General features: G+C 46.9%; 1 protein-coding gene across 2 annotated transcripts in view; it reads right to left on the reverse strand.

Annotated features, from left to right (window-relative positions):
- Nucleotides 1–7766: 7766 nt before the first annotated feature.
- The window catches only part of LOC100081640 (dipeptidase 2-like), a 29077-nt gene continuing 21100 nt past the window's right edge, over nt 7767–15743 (reverse strand). For both annotated transcript variants that reach the window (XM_029049985.1, XM_029049984.2), the window contains exons 8-11: nt 14882–14966; nt 12060–12135; nt 10471–10606; nt 7767–8237 (exon numbers count right to left, since the gene is read on the reverse strand). In XM_029049985.1, coding sequence (XP_028905818.1) covers nt 8049–8237; nt 10471–10606; nt 12060–12135; nt 14882–14966 — 486 coding nt within the window. In that variant the 3' untranslated portion in view covers nt 7767–8048. The remainder of the gene's footprint in view (nt 8238–10470; nt 10607–12059; nt 12136–14881; nt 14967–15743) is intronic.

The raw sequence follows: 15743 nt of genomic DNA on the forward strand, positions 1-15743 counted from the left end.
TTTGGGCAGGGAACTGGATGTCTGTGGAACAAGTCAGGAGAGGGACAGAAATCAGGACCTTCCAGAGGGAAGCTCTAGTTTTGAGTTGTTTCTGGCCAAATCGGGTGGATGTCTACAAAAAACTGTGGCTGTGTGATATAATATTAATGATAGTTATGGTACTTGTTAAGCACTTACTATGTGCCAAGCACTGGTCTAAGCACAGGGTTAAATACAAGTTAATCAGGTTGGACACAGTCCCTGTCCCAAATGAGGCTCACAGTCTAAGTAGGAGGGAGTAGGATTTAATCCCCATTTTACAGATGAGGTAATTAAGGCACAGAAAAGTTAAGTGACCTGCTCAAGGTCCCACAGCAGACAAATGGCAGAGCAGGGATTAGAACCCAAATTCTTTGACTCCCACGTCTGTGCTGTTTCCACGACGACATGCTGCTTTCCATTATGACACATGTACAAAGAGAAGAGGTCTGGGTTCCAGAGGACCTGGGTTTTAATCCCTGCTCTTGCTTGGGCAAATCACTTAACTTCTCTGTGCCTCAGTTCTCCCTCCTAATTAGACTGTGAGCCCCATGCTGTGCGGGAACAGTCTCTAACCTAATTAATTTGTATCTACCCCAGCATTTAGAAAAGTGCTTGACACATTGTAAGTGCTTAACAATTACCATAAAAAAATACATATCCATAATCTATTCTATTGTCTGTCTCCTCCTCTAGACTGTAAGCACCTTGTGAATAGAGAATGTGCCTACCAACTCTGTTCTATTCTACTTTCCCAAGAGTTTAGTAAAGTGCCCTGCTCAAAGTTAGCCCTCAGTAAATAAGATTGACTGATTGCTGGTGTGGTGTGTGACATCATGTTCCTCTTGAGATTGGTTTTTTTTCAGGTACCATCACTGACCATTCATTCATTCATTCAATAGTATTTATTGAGCGCTTACTATGTGCAGAGCACTGTACTAGTCGCTTGGAATGTACAAATCGGCAACAGATAGAGACAGCCCCTGCCCTTTGACGGGCTTACAGTCTAATCGGGGGAGACAGGCAGACAAGAACAATGGCAATAAATAGAGTCAAGGGGAAGAACATCTCATAAAAACAATGGCAAATACATAGAGTCAGGGAGATGTACATCTCATTAAACAAAATAAACAAAATAAATAGGGTGATGAAGATATATACAGTTGAGCGGACGAGTACAGTGCCGAGGGGGTGGGACGGGAGAGGGGGAGGAGAGGGAAAGCGAGGAGAAGAGGGTTTAGCTGCGGAGAGGTGAAGGGGGGGTAGAGGGAGCAGAGGGAAAAAGGAGGGAACTCAGTCTGGGAAGGCCTCTTGGAGGAGGTGAGGACAGTATGAAATTTCTGTTGATCGTCCAGACCATTTGTTCCCTTCCTGTACTTCTCCCGCCCAGAGACAGCTCAACTCCCAGGCCGCTCATACCCAGGACCAGGCAGGATACAGGAGTAGGGTCTGCCCACCACTGAACTCCAGAAAGCCCATCCTCCTGGGAATAATCCTGCCACTAATCCACGCTGCTTCCCTATCATTACAATTATTATTATTATTTGGGCAAGTCCCTCGAGCATCTCTTGGGCCTCCGATAGAGGTAGTGAAGACACATCCTCTTTGCTTGTAGCTCTGCTCTCACCTCCCACCCCACCACCTGCCAGTTCAGAAGTGACATCGGCCTGGAAAAGGTGGGCAGACCCTACTCCTGTGTCCTGCCTGGTCCTGGGTATGAGCAGCCTGGGCGTTGAGCTGTCTCTGGGCGGGAGAAGTACAGGAAGGGAACAACTGGTCTGGTCGATCAACAGAAATTTCATACTGTCCTAGATGGGGAGTGGGGAAATGGAGAAGATGTCCCCAGCCCTCAATTCTCCTGTGGGACATTCCATGCTTGTATAGAGATCTCCCATGCCAAACTTTCTGCAGATTGACTCTGGAGTGCTGACTTGCTGTAGTCGTAGCGGAATCGCCATCTGCTGCCCGCCTGCAAATACTGCAACCCCTGGAGCTCTTACCCTCCAAAAAATGAATTCCTGGAGATGTTCTCTTTTTTGTTTTTGCTTTTGTTTTGTCACCCTACCTGACTTGGACCAACAGAGGCAGAGGGAGAAAGAGGGCACCAGGTGGTACCGCCCCCCCAGCCCCACTTCCAGCCTCCCATCTAACATTCTTCTAGATTGCAAGATCTTTGAGACCAGGGATCTTGTACACTAATTCTAAAGTAGTCTCCCATTTAATACACTGCTCTACCCAGAATAAGCGTTCAGAAAATGCTGATTGATTGAAATCAATCATCAGTGAGACACATTCTTCTTTGTTTGTTGGAACGATACTCCTCCTAAGGGGGCAGAAGTAGTTACGCTCCCAAGGTAGGACACCAAAGGGTTCCTTGTAATTTATTGTGGGCAGGGAATGTATCTGTTTATTGTTATATTGAACTCTCCCAAGCGCTTAGTACAATGCTCTGCATACAGTAAGCGCTCAATAAATATGATTGATTGAATGAATGAATGAATGAATGAAGAATAAAGCTTCCAAGGAAAGTCAAATCATGTGATCTTCCTTGAAGAGAGGCCCAAATGGGTATGGGTGCCAACTTGTCATATTAAACGCTAAAAGTATATTCAGAGTACAGGCGGGTCCACCGCTGTGCCTCTTTAAACCCTCTTCTCCATCAGCCAAGTGAAACATCTGGTAAATGCAGCCTCGCTTCCCTGCATGTCCTCAGTCCCCCAGCACCACTGGAGCTGGGGAACTCTCTGCCTGTTCCTGGCACAACCTGTGCTCCAACCATGATGGGGACCAGCCCACTCTCCCCTCCACATCAGCGAGGAAACTCCACCCCATCCTGCTTTCCACTGGCTCTGCAGGAAAGAGAACGACACCTGTTGCATGAGGCCTCCACAGAACCTCCGGAATCCTGGAGCCATGGTAGCCATTGCTGTGGTTTTGGGTATGTCATGGACTCTGAATCACGAGAAGCCTGAAAATCTGCTCCTCTAGCCACAGCTCCTTACTGGTTTTGGTTTTTATTTGGTCTTTTGGGTATTTGACCTTATTTCTTGTTCCATTTTAACATTTTATTGTTTCAGTGCTCAAAACGTGTCTGTCTCAAGTCCTCTTCAATCAATCAATCAATCAATCAATCAATCACATTTATTGAGGGGTTACTGTGTGCAGAGCACGGTACTAAGCACTTGAGAGAGTAAACTATAACAATATAACGGACACATTCCCTGCCCACAACGATCTTACAGTCTAGAGGGGGAGACAGACATTAATATAAATAGATTAAATTATGGATGTGTACTTAAGTGTGGTGAGGTTGGTGGGGGGGGATGTGTGAATTACGGGAGTAAATCAGGGTGACATAGAAGGTCAGAAGGGAGTGGAAGTAAAGGAAAAGAGGGCTCTTTCCTAGCTATATTCATAGATTGTGACCTCCTTGAGGGACAGAGTCAGTGTCTAATTCCCACTTGTATACTCTCTGCCAGGGTTAAGAACAGCGTTCTGCACATAGAAAGCACTTGATAAATGGTATTACTACTTCTAATTCAGATGGTTAACAAAGGCAGGCCAACAGTGGTAGAAAATTAGAAAAATTTACAACTCTGGAGGCCTTTCTACTCGGAACTTTTGATGTAAGGTGATTTTGAGATAATTGTAAGATTAAAATTGTTAGTAGATTGTATTTATCATGCTTTTACTTTTACTCTTAATTACTCTTCTACTCTTGACACTTGGATGTGATATTCTTAATCTGTCAGATTTATATTTTCCCTTTCAGTGCCCAGCAGTAGTGAAAGTTAACCAGAAGGCAACGAAACAGCTGGGAATGAGATTTCCCAGATCTGGGTGGGGAACGTGTGTAGGAGCAGCATGGTGCCCATAAGCAGGACAGGTGGATGGCAGCACTCCCTGTTTCCATAGTCACCCTTATAGGGCTCCAGGTGCGGAGGCGAGGGCGGGGGCACGTCTGCCTGCACTGCCAGGGGAAATTTGTAAGGAGCGAGCACTGCCTGGGGAGGTGGGCTGGTGCTAACGTTAGGAATGTAGGGAACCTCTTCTGCTGGGTTCAGTTCAGCCCCCCACCTCACCATCTGCCCAGGTACCCAGTTAATTTTCATTCCTCACCCCACCCAAACTCAGTTTCTGGGGCAAAGGAGGCAAAGGTGAGATGGGTAATCTGGAAGACCATTAAAAGAAGATCCAGGAGGCTCCCATTCTTAGCTAGACTCAGTTAGGCCCCCCATATCTAGCTAAACCAAGTCCACAGCTACATATCCATGATATTGCTGCTAAACATTTGTGACTTTGTAGCCAAGACTATGTAGCTTGTGATTTTGAGAAAATAGATACTTAGATTAGGAGATAGAAAACCAGCTGTTACAAAGTCGAGACGCCCCCACATGGCCACAGGCCACAAGATTTGGCAGTCAATGCCCAGAAGTTAGCTCAGCTTCCATCTGCCGTCATCCAGAGAAAGAACACGGTGATGTTGTAACCCCGGTAAGCTGGTCTAGTAGGGTTTGGGTTGGGACTATTGTTTCCTGTGGGATGTTATTGCCATGCCTGCTGGACCCCTTCCAGTAATAATAATAATAACTGTGGTATTTGTTAAGCACTTACTATGTGCCAAGGTCTGTTCTATACGTTGGGGCAGATACAAGGTAATCAGGTCCCTCATGGGGCACACAATCTTGATCCCCATTTTACAGATGAGGTAACTGAGGCCCAGAGAAGTGAAGTGACTTGCCCAAGGTCACACAACAGACATGTGTCAGAGTCAGCTGTAGAACCCATGACTTCTGACTTCCAGGCCCATGCTCTTTCCACTAGGCCATGCTGCAATAACAAAGAGCTGTTAGAGAAGGAGCATGGCCTAGTGGATAGAGCACCAACCTTGGAGTAAGAAGGACCTGGGTTCTAATCTTGGTTCTGCCACTTGTCTGCTTTGTGACCTTGGGTAAGTCATTTACCTTCTCTGGACCTCGGTTACCTCATCTGTAAAAGAGGAATTAAGATTGTAAGCCCCATGTGGGACAGGGACTGTCTCCAATCCAATTTGCCCATATCCACCCCAGCGCTTAATACAGTGTCTGACACGAGGTAAGTGCTTAACTAATACCATTATTATTAATAATATTTATACTAACCCCATAAATAAATCCTGCTAACTCATACTGGAGCACCTTAATTCCTTGCATTTAAGTGACCCAAGATCTCCCGGATCTAGTTCGAAACATGGTGGACCACTCACTTGCCCCATCTACTGCCACATGGGTGTTTGTGGTAAGAGCCAAGGGGTTGTTTCATGGAGGAGGTGATTGTACAAGCAGATGGAGGTGGCAGGAGACTTGGGATCAGAGCAGGAGGGGCCAGCCCAGCCCTAGAACCTTTGGGTGACCCAAACTGCAGACCCTGACTCCCACCGGACTGCAGGGAGAGCTGCTCTGGGTTTGGGGAGGAAAGGTGGGAAGGACAAGGGGCCCCTTCCAGGGGGTTTCTGCCCCTGCCAAAGAGGTAGTGGCCAGGGATGGGGGTGGGGTGCTTGGCCTCCAACCCGGCCAGTGACATCATCATATTATGCTGTGGGTCCAGCATCATCAGACTTCATGGGTGTACGGTCTGGGAGACAATCACTGAACAGGAATATTCCAAATGGATGGTGACTTTCAAAGAATATGAGGCCAAGGAGCTGGGAATGTCAGCTAGTGATGACCACACATACTGACAGTTTGGCTTTGTAACAGAATCTCCTTACTCTCCAGGTGATACCCACTGACCAAACACCACTGTTTTGGCTGATCAAGAAACCTGACAAATGAATTCATGGCTTGTCAGAAAAAAAAATCATATCCCAAAATATCTTCACCTGCAATCCCTAAACAAATGGTGGTATTGTGAATACTTGACCTTGACACATGAAGAATGACTGTGTACTCGCATCAGGTTTATGGTTAATGTCATATTATGTGTCCTTAGGGATCAGCAGATGCCAAGAGAGCCCTTGCTGTTGCCCAATGTGTGGAAGTTCTTCCCAAACAGGCGGAGTTTTACTCTTAGCCCATTGAAGGTCAATGATGGGCCATTTGCAATTTGTTGCACATACAGACCCAAACCAAAAGGATCAAATTCCTTTCATACAGGCATGGTTGAATAATTTGGTGGCTAAGACCCACTGGAAATTAGTCTGGAAATTAGTTTGGTTTTCAAATACAGAAGCAGTGTGGCCTAGTGGAAAGAGGTTCTCATATGGGCTCTGCCACTTAATATTTCTGGTATTTGTTAAACACTTACCATATGCCCAGCACTGTTCTAAGTGATTGATGCAATGCAATCAGATCAGTCCATGTCCCTTTTGGGGCTCGCAATCACTTAACTACTCTACACCTCAGTTTCCTCATCTGTAAAATGGTGATAAATGCCCATTCTCCTTTTTAAACTGTGAGCCCCATGTGGAACAGGGGCTGTCTGATCTCATTATCTCATACATGTCTCTGCACTGGCTAAATACCCACATCATTATTATTCAACCCACACACAAAAGTCATTTTATAAAGAATGTAGGCAGGGTACATGCTTTAGGGAAGCAGCGTGGTCTAGTAGAAAGAGCACAGGCTTGGAAGTGAGAGGACCTGGGTTCTAATCCCAGCTCCACCACTTTCCCGTTGTGTGACCTTGGGCATGTCACTTCACTTCTCTGTGCCTGTTTCCTCAACTATAAAATAATAATAATTATTATATTTGTTAAGCACTTACTATGTGCCAGACACTGTACTAAGATCTGAGGTGGACAGAAGCAAATCAGGTTGGACACAGTCCCTGTCTCATGTGGGGTTCACAGTCTCAATCCCAATTTTACAGATGAGGAAACTGAGGCCCAGAGAAGTGAAGTGACTTGCCCAAGGTCACACAGCAGACAGGTGATGGAGCTGGGATTAGAACCCATGACCTTCTGATTCCCAGGCCCGTGCTCTATCCACTATGTCATGCTGCTTCTCAATGGGGATGGGGATTCAGTATTTGTTCCCCCTCCTCCTCAGACCATGGACTCCTTGTCGGATAGGGACTGTGTCCAACCTGATTGATTTGTATCTACCCCAGCTCTTAGAACAGTGTTTGACACACAATAAGCACTTAAATACCATTAAAAAAAAACCACCAAAAAAACTTTGAGAGAGGCTGTTGTCCTCTGGGATAATCTGTGAATGGTCTTTTGGAGAGTGAAAGAGGCAGCGATATTCAATATTTTCTCCTACTGGTGGCCTGCAAGACCTCAGTGCAATTGCAGCTAATTCAATTTCTTGAAATCTGGCAATAGCCACACCATTTGCAGATTTCCACGGCACCTTGTCAGTACAGTATACAAATCTGCCCACAGTCCCAATTCTACTACAACAGGCACAGAGCAGCCAAGGTCCCCTGCCAAAGACTTGGAGATAATAATAATAATAATGATAATAATGATGGTATTTAAGTGCTTACTATGTGCCAGGCACTGTATTAAGTGCTGGGGTAGCTACAAGCAAATCATGTTGGACGCAGTCCCTTGTCCCATGTGAGGCTCACGGTCTCAGTCCTCATTTTACAGATGAGGTAACTGAGGGACAGAGAGAGAAGTGAAGTGACTTGCTCAAGGTCACAGAGTAGAGAAGCGGTGGAGCTGGGATTAGAACCCATGACCTTCCGACTCCCAGGCCCGTGTTCCATCCGCTACGCCATGCTGCTTCTCTAATCTTTTTTAACATTTGTAACACAGCTAGGACACGATCCTCAGTTTTATTTGACTTTGGTCATTAGAGTGCTATGGCCCATTTTAGTAGCAACATCTTCAGAGGGTATGTAGAAAAATTGTCCCCTGAGGACTCAGCCTAGGCAGTCGGGAGCTTAATGAGAGGGAGATAGAATGCCCTCCCAATTAGGGAAGCTGGGAAAAATTAGAGGGCCTTTACCATCTAAGAAGAGACCAGGAGATAAATCAGTGGGGAAATGCACCTCTCCCAAAAGGCAGGAGCCAAGCTCTCTGCCCAGGGGATCATAACTTAATATGATAGGAGCAGGAATGTCATGAGTGCACCCCCAATGTGGGTGAGCATTGCTTTCAGGATAAATGAATTGCTGCTAGAGTACACAGTTAATATATCTTCCTTCTCTGTGCGGCACGGATTCTTCACCTCCTCAACTGGAATTTCTGCCTCATTGGGGGTTTCAGCCACGCTCTCCCTCCGAACCTAAAAGAATTCACATTTGTTAATCAATCAATCAATCAATCAAGTAGTATTTACTGAGTACTTACCATGTACAGAACACTATGCTAAGCACATGCCATTACCAGTTGGAGGCCTTGGAGGCCTCTTGGCCTGGGGGAATGGACCAAGTCAGCCCATATTAGAATAATAATGACAATAGTAATAACGACAACAAGGTCACAGTCATGGTCACCCAGCCATATACATGCTGTGTCCAGTGCAATCCTTTTCCTGGAAGACCAGTGAGTTCTCCCCAGTTCCACCTCATATACTGCTTTTGAGCCTTGGCCTCACATCAGCTGATTCTTGTTGTTTAGCTGGGAGTTGAATGCAAAGATCTGAAGAACCTTCAACAGTCCAGCCCAGTTTATAGTTTGTCCAAACCTTCTGTACTCTAATTGAAATTGGTCTAGCCTGGGGGTCTTCAGGCAGTGGACTTTGGGGGTCTATACTAAGCTAACAAGACCCTTAGGAGATTGGTTGATTCTGGGCCTCTCTGGGGAGTCTGCCTTGCATGGCTCTACTCCATTCTAATCCTCCTTGACCTCTCTGCTGCCTTTGACACTGTCGACCATCCCCTCCTCCTCCATACCTTATCTCACCTTGGCTTCACGGACTCCGTCCTCTCCCGGTTCTCCTCTTACCTCTCTGGCCGGTCATTCTCGGTCTCCTTCGCTGGCACCTCCTCCCCCTCCTATCCTTTAACTGTTGGAGTTCCTCAAGGCTCAGTTCTTGGCCCTGTTCTGTTCTCCATTTACACTCACTCCCTCGGTGAACTCATTCGCTCTCACGGCTTTGACTACCATCTCTACGCAGATGACACGCAGATCTACATCTCCGCCCCGTCCTCTCCCCCTCCCTTCAGGCTCACATCTCCTCCTGCCTCCAGGACGTCTCCACCTGGATGTCGGCCCGCCACCTAAAACTCAACATGAGCAAGACTGAGCTCCTCATCTTCCCTCCCAAACCCGGTCCTCTCCCAGACTTCTCTATCACCGTGGATGGCACGACCATCCTTCCCGTCTCTCAGGCCCGCAATCTCGGTGTCATCCTTGACTCGTCTCTCTCGTTCACCCCACACATCCTATCCGTTACCGAGACCTGCCGATTTCACCTTTACAGTATCGCCGAGATCCGCCCTTTCCTCTCCACCCAAACGGCTACCTTACTGCTACGGGCTCTCGTTATATCCCGGCTAGACTACTGTGTCAGCCTTCTCTCTGATCGCCCTTCCTCCTCTCTCACCCCGCTCCAGTCTATTCTTCACTCCACTGCCCGGCTCATCTTCCTGCAGAAACGATCTGGGCATGTCACTCCCCTTCTTAAACAACTCCAGTGGTTGCCTATCAACCTCTGCTCCAAACAAAAACTCCTCACTCTAGGCTTCAAGGCTCTACATCACCTTGCCCCTTCCTACCTCTCCTCCCTTCTCTCTTTCTACCGCCCACCCTGCACGCTCCGATCCTCTGCCGCCCACCTCCTCACCGTCCCTCGGTCTCGCCTATCCCGCCGTCGACCCCTGGGCCACGTCCTCCCGCGGTCCTGGAACGCCCTCCCTCCTCACCTCCGCCAAACTGATTCTCTTCCCCTCTTCAAAACCCTACTTAAAACTCACCTCCTCCAAGAGGCCTTCCCAGACTGAGCTCCTCTTCTCCCTCTACTCCCTCTGCCACCCCCCCTTTACCTCTCCACAGCTTAACCCTCTTTTCCCCCCATTTCCCTCTGCTCCTCCCCCTCTCCCTTCCCTTCCCCACAGCACTGTACTCGTCCACTCAACTGTATATATTTCCATTGCCCTATTTATTTTGTTAATGAATTGTACATCGCCTTGATTTTATTTAGTTGCCATTGTTTTTATGAGATGTTCTTCCCCTTGACTCTATTTATTGCCATTGTTCTCGTCTGTCCGTCTCCCCCCATTAGACTGTAAGCCCGTCAAACGCAGGGACTGTCTCTATCTGTTGCCAACTTGTTCATCCCAAGCGCTTAGTACAGTGCCCTGCACATAGTAAGCGCTCAATAAATACTATTGAATGAATTTGGGGTATGGGGTGCACCCTGGTTTTGTGGGGCTAGCCCAAAGCCCTCTGCCTTTAGGGTTCAGCGATGATAGGCTCCCTTTATCCCAATCCCTGCTATTGCTCCCCCTCATCTCCGATCTGTCAAGGCATCAGAAAGAAAGGCCGTTTGGGGTGGACTCTTGTTTAGGCCTTACCTGTTCCACTCTCTTGAACACCCGCAGGAGGTTGTTCCGCAGCACTCCCTTCAACTCTTCTTCACTCCAGCCCCGCCTCAGGAGCTCTGCGATCAAATCAGGGTATTTGGAGACATCTTCCAGGCCTGTTGGGAGCCTGTGAACGAAAAACATCCAACTGCTCTCAGAGAGAGTCTACAGAGGGGCCTACATGGGCAGGGACCCAATTCCATGCCATCTACCTACTTGGCAGAGAGTACTTAAAGCCTCTGTGTATTGCTTGATGGTATTTACTGAGTGCTTACTGTGTGCAGAGCACTCCAATCAGCTGGACAGAATGAGTGTCAATAGTCTTCAGGACAGGGAGGAGACAGATTTGTGATTAGGAGACAGGTTTGGTTAGGGGAGCACTTGAAATTGATTTTAAGGGCCTACTTCTTGATTTGGCTTTTTGACTTCTGCCCTGATGGTTGGGGGTGGGAGGTAGAGGGAAGATATTTAAGGTGGAACTTCTGTCCTTGAACCCTCCCACACCCTGACTGGTTGTCTCCTTTCTGCCTCCCCTCTGCCCCCCCCGGCCCCCCTCCGTGCACTCTCCCCCTCACCCCTCCACCTCCAGATGCCCCTGTCGTCTCCCTCATTTCCTAGTTCCTGTCAGTGTGAGAACTGGCCCACTCAAGTCTCCATTCACACAGATAGTAGAACTAGTCTAGCTCCAGTGAGGCGAGCAGAAGGAAATAGGGAAGGGAAAGCTGAGCAGAGAAGGCAAAGCAGCTCACTAGACTATTGTAAGCAGAAGCAAATCCACTGGGAACTCTGTTGCCTTTCCACCATGACCCCCAGGATCCCTGCTCCTGACATGCCCTATGCATTCTGGGCCATGGGGATTTAAGCCTCTCTCTCTCCCCTCTCCCTCTATCTGTCTCTCTTTCTCTCAAACAGCCAAGCAAATCCACCCTGAACCTTGTCTTTTTCCCACCATGATGTCCAGGGCCCTCGACGCCCTCCTCCACCAGACCACCTCCCGAGAACCCACACTGCCTCCCCTCCGTGTCACCCGGAAACCTCCATCCCCACCTGCCTTGTGCCGCCCTGGCAGGAAAGAGGAAAACAGCTGCAGCCTGGGACTGCCTCAAGCCCCCAGTAAGACTGTGGTGACTGCTGTGGTTGTGGTTTTAACTGTTAAAGACAAGGAGCCTGAAATTCTGCTCCTCTAGCCACAGTACCCTACTGATCTTTCTTCTTATTTTGTGTATCTGTCCATGTCTTTATGTTGTCTTTGTTTCATCTCTCCTTACATGTCTATCTCCAATCCCCTCTCATCCCTTATATTTTTAGATTGTAAGTCCCCGGGCGACAGGGACCATGTCAAATTCCCACCTGGGTATTCTTTCCCACTGTGTTCAGCACAAGTAAGCACTTAATAAGTACTCTGGCTATTACTACTTCTACTACAAAAAAAGTAAAGTTTACAAACCAAATAGAACACCCAGTTCTGCAATTTCTCCCCATTTCCTTCAGCATTGTTTCCAAAGGGAACTAGAGACAACTTGCATGATATGTGGGGCACACGCTGAACAGCAACAAAGGAAACAGGAGGAAGCACTAACTTAGCAACCCCGTCGTAGTCCCCTCCAATCCCGATCGATTCTGCTCCAGCCACTTTCTTCACATGGTCAAAATGATCTAGAAGGAAGGGAAAAGAAGACTCTTCAACTTCAGGAGGAAAGAAAATCCATGATCCTTAAAAAACTCTAGAGACCTATCTCCTTCTTAGAGTATTCTCAAATGAACTCTCCTGACTCTGGTTGTTTTAATCACTCCAGCTATCCTTCTGTATTTATGATATTTTTTAAATGGTATTTGTCAAGTGCTTACTATGTGCCTGGCACTCTACTAAATGCTGGGGTAAATACAAGATAATTGAGCCCCATGTGGGACATGGACTGCATCCAACTTGATTAGCTTGATTCTACCCCAGCGCTTAGTACAGTGCCTGGCACGTAGTAAGGTTTTTTCTACAAAAATGCTCAGGACATGTTTCCCCACTCCTCAAGAAACTTCAGTGGTTGCCCATGCACTTCCTCATCAAACAAAAACTCCCCACCATTGGCTTTAAAGCACTCAATCACTTTGCCCCCTTCTACCTCAGCTCATTAACTCTCCTACTACAACCCAGCTTGCACACTTCACTTCTCTAATGCTAACCTTCTCACTGTGCCTTGATCTTGTTTATCTCGCTGCTGACCCTTGGCCCACTTCCTGCCTCTGCTCTGGAACGCCCTTTCTCCTCAAATCTGACAGGCAACTACTCTCCCCCTCTTCAAAGTCTTTCGAGGGCACAGCTCCTCCAAGAGGCCTTTCCTGACTAAGCCCACCTTTCCTCTTCACCCACTCCCTTCTGCATCGCCTTGACTTGCTCCCTTTGTTCTTCCCCTCCTCCCAGCCCTACAGCACTTACAAACATCTGGAATTTATTTATATTAATGTCTGCCTCCCCCTCTAGACTGCAAGCTCATTGTGAGCAGGGAATGCATCTGTTTATGGTTGTATAAGTATGACTGACTGACTGAATGAATGAATGAATGAACAAATACCATTAAAAAATATATTTACTTGTCTCATTAGATTGTAAGCTCTCTGATGGCAGGGACTGAACTTTAGGACATAAGAAATGTCATTACTGGACCAATCCAATGGTCTACTTAGGTTGGTATTCTTTCTCCAAAAGTGGCAGCAAGATCCCTGGAGGAACTGTGTGATGGTCGTCATTCTTGACATCCAACTTAATGAGATGATGATGATGATAAGGATGAGCGCTCAATAAATACGATTGAATGAATGAAAGAATGAAATTGTTAAGTGCTTACTCTGTGCCATGCACTGTAAAAAGCGCTGGGGTAAACTGTTACAGGCTTCTAGTCCATGTATGTATATTTACACCTTGCACGACTTCCTGTTATAAACCAATTCTAAATGCTCACCATCTGTTTGTGAGAAGATGTTTTTACTTTAGTTTGTTTTGAGACTACAGCTTCAATGAGTTTCCCCTCATCCTGGTGTTGTGATATTCACCCTGACCACATCCTCCATGCATGTGTAGGTTTAAGTGTGTAGTTAAGTTATTTCCTGTCAGGTTTTGTCTTTCCAGATTAAGAGTACTAATTCTTTCTAAGTCTCTCCTCATATAGAAGCAGCTCCAACCCATGATTAGCTATGGCCATTCTCTGTAGCATCTCTAGTTCAAGTATGTACTCTTAAAAGGAAGTGATCATAGTTGCATATAGTATTCCGGGCATATATGACAAAACTCTTGTGATCTAGCGGAAAGAGCACAAGTCTGGGAATCACAGGATCTGGGGTCTAATCCCAGTTCCTGCCACTTATTTTCTGTGTGACCTTGGGCAGGTCACTTAATTTCTCTGGGCCCCAGTTTCCTCATCTGTAAAGTGGGGATTAACTCCTGTTTAGACTGCACCCCATGTGGGACAGGGACTGTGTTTGACCTAATTAACGTGTATTAACCTTCTCATTGTGCCTCCGTCTCGGTCTCATCTGCCTCAATGAGGATGACCCCTGGCCCACATCCTTCCTCTGGCCCAGAACGCCCTCCCTCCTCAAATCCAACAGACGATTACTCTCCCCCGCTTCAAAGGTCTTATTGAAAGCACATCTCCTCCAAGATGCCTTCCCAGACAAGGTCCCCCCTTTCCTCTTCTCCCATGCCCTTCTGCATCACTCTGACTTGTTCCCTTTGTTCTCCCCCCCAATCAGCCCCACAGCACTTATGTACATATCTGTAATTTATTTATTCGTATCGATGTCTGTCTCCCCAGTCTATACCGTAAGCTCATCGTGAGCAGGGAATGTGTCAGTTTATTCTTGTATTGTACTTTCCCAAGCACTTAGTACAGTGGTCTGCACACAGTAATCACTTAATAAATACTATTGAATGAATGATTGACTCTACCCCAGCACTTAGTACAGTGCCTGGCATATAGTAAGGGCTTAACAAATACCACAATTATTAATATGTCTGTGTTTTGTTTTGTTTCCTACCCCCTTCCTGATGATGCTCAGCATTTCGTTGGCCTTTTTGGCTGCCAACACACACTGAACTGACAATTTGAAAGCAGCATAGCCTAGAGGAAAGAGCACAGGACTGAGAATCAGAAGACCCAAATTCTAATCTCAATTCAGCCACTGCTTTTGCCTGCTGTGTGACCTTGGGTAAGTAGTCACTGAGCCTCTCCGTGTCTCAGTTTCCTGAGAAAAGCCTCCCCCCACCCCCAACCCAGAATGAATTTAGAAGTTAACAGCTGATGGAATTGGTACAGAGACAAAGATAGAGCCAGAGACGAGTGGAGAGGAAGAAGCCCAGAGGACCTCCTACAGATCTGGTAGTTGGAAAGGCAGAGGACTGGCTTCAAACCTGCCACTGTGGAGATGTTGGCTGATTGATTGCACTGGATCACACCCATGGAGAAGGTCACCATCACAATGCCTCCATTCTGCTTCTGAAAAGGAAGAGGACACAGACAGTCCTGAAAATGCTCACATGCTTACAAGGCCCTGCTTGGGCTACACTGGTCTCTCCCAGAGGCTGGCTCCTGGTCTTCATGAATCTCTCTGCCTCTTAAGGCAGACATTCACTGGAACACAGGGAATACTGCCTTTCTGATTGAAGGGAAACCTGACTACAGATCAAAGCTGCCTGATTTCAATCAATCAATGGGTGGTATTTATTGAGCAGTTACTATGTGCAGAGCACTGAACAAACTGCTTGTGAGAGTACACTACAACAGAATTAGAAGACATGTTCCCTGCCCATAATGAGCTTACAGTAGTAGAGGGTTCAGGGCAGGGAATTAGGATTTCTCCTTGTTTCATTCTGGGGCCAACTGACTGGAGCGCTATAGTTTTCTTCTTTGTCTTTTCCACCCAGCTGCCCAGGCTGAGCCCCTTTAATGTTGTTATGGGGGAGGCCACGGATGTTAAAGACACTCATTCCCAACTTTTCCAAGGGAAGGGACATTTTGGTATTCCTTTCTTCCAGCTTTGCCTTGTAATCTACTTCTTCCACTCCCTTCCCCCCTTACTACCCTCTCATGCAAGGACAATTAATCGATCAGTGGTATTTATTGAGTGCTTCCTATACAGAGAACCATGCTAAGCACTTGGGAGAGTACAATAGAATAAGTGGACAGGATCCCTGCCCTCAAGGAGTTTACAAACTAGCAGAGGAGTCAAGGTCACACTCTGATTTTGACTATTAACTGGATGGTTCCTGAATA

This window comes from Ornithorhynchus anatinus, chromosome X1, assembly GCF_004115215.2.
Source record: "Ornithorhynchus anatinus isolate Pmale09 chromosome X1, mOrnAna1.pri.v4, whole genome shotgun sequence".
Classification (NCBI taxonomy): Eukaryota; Metazoa; Chordata; class Mammalia; order Monotremata; family Ornithorhynchidae; genus Ornithorhynchus; species Ornithorhynchus anatinus.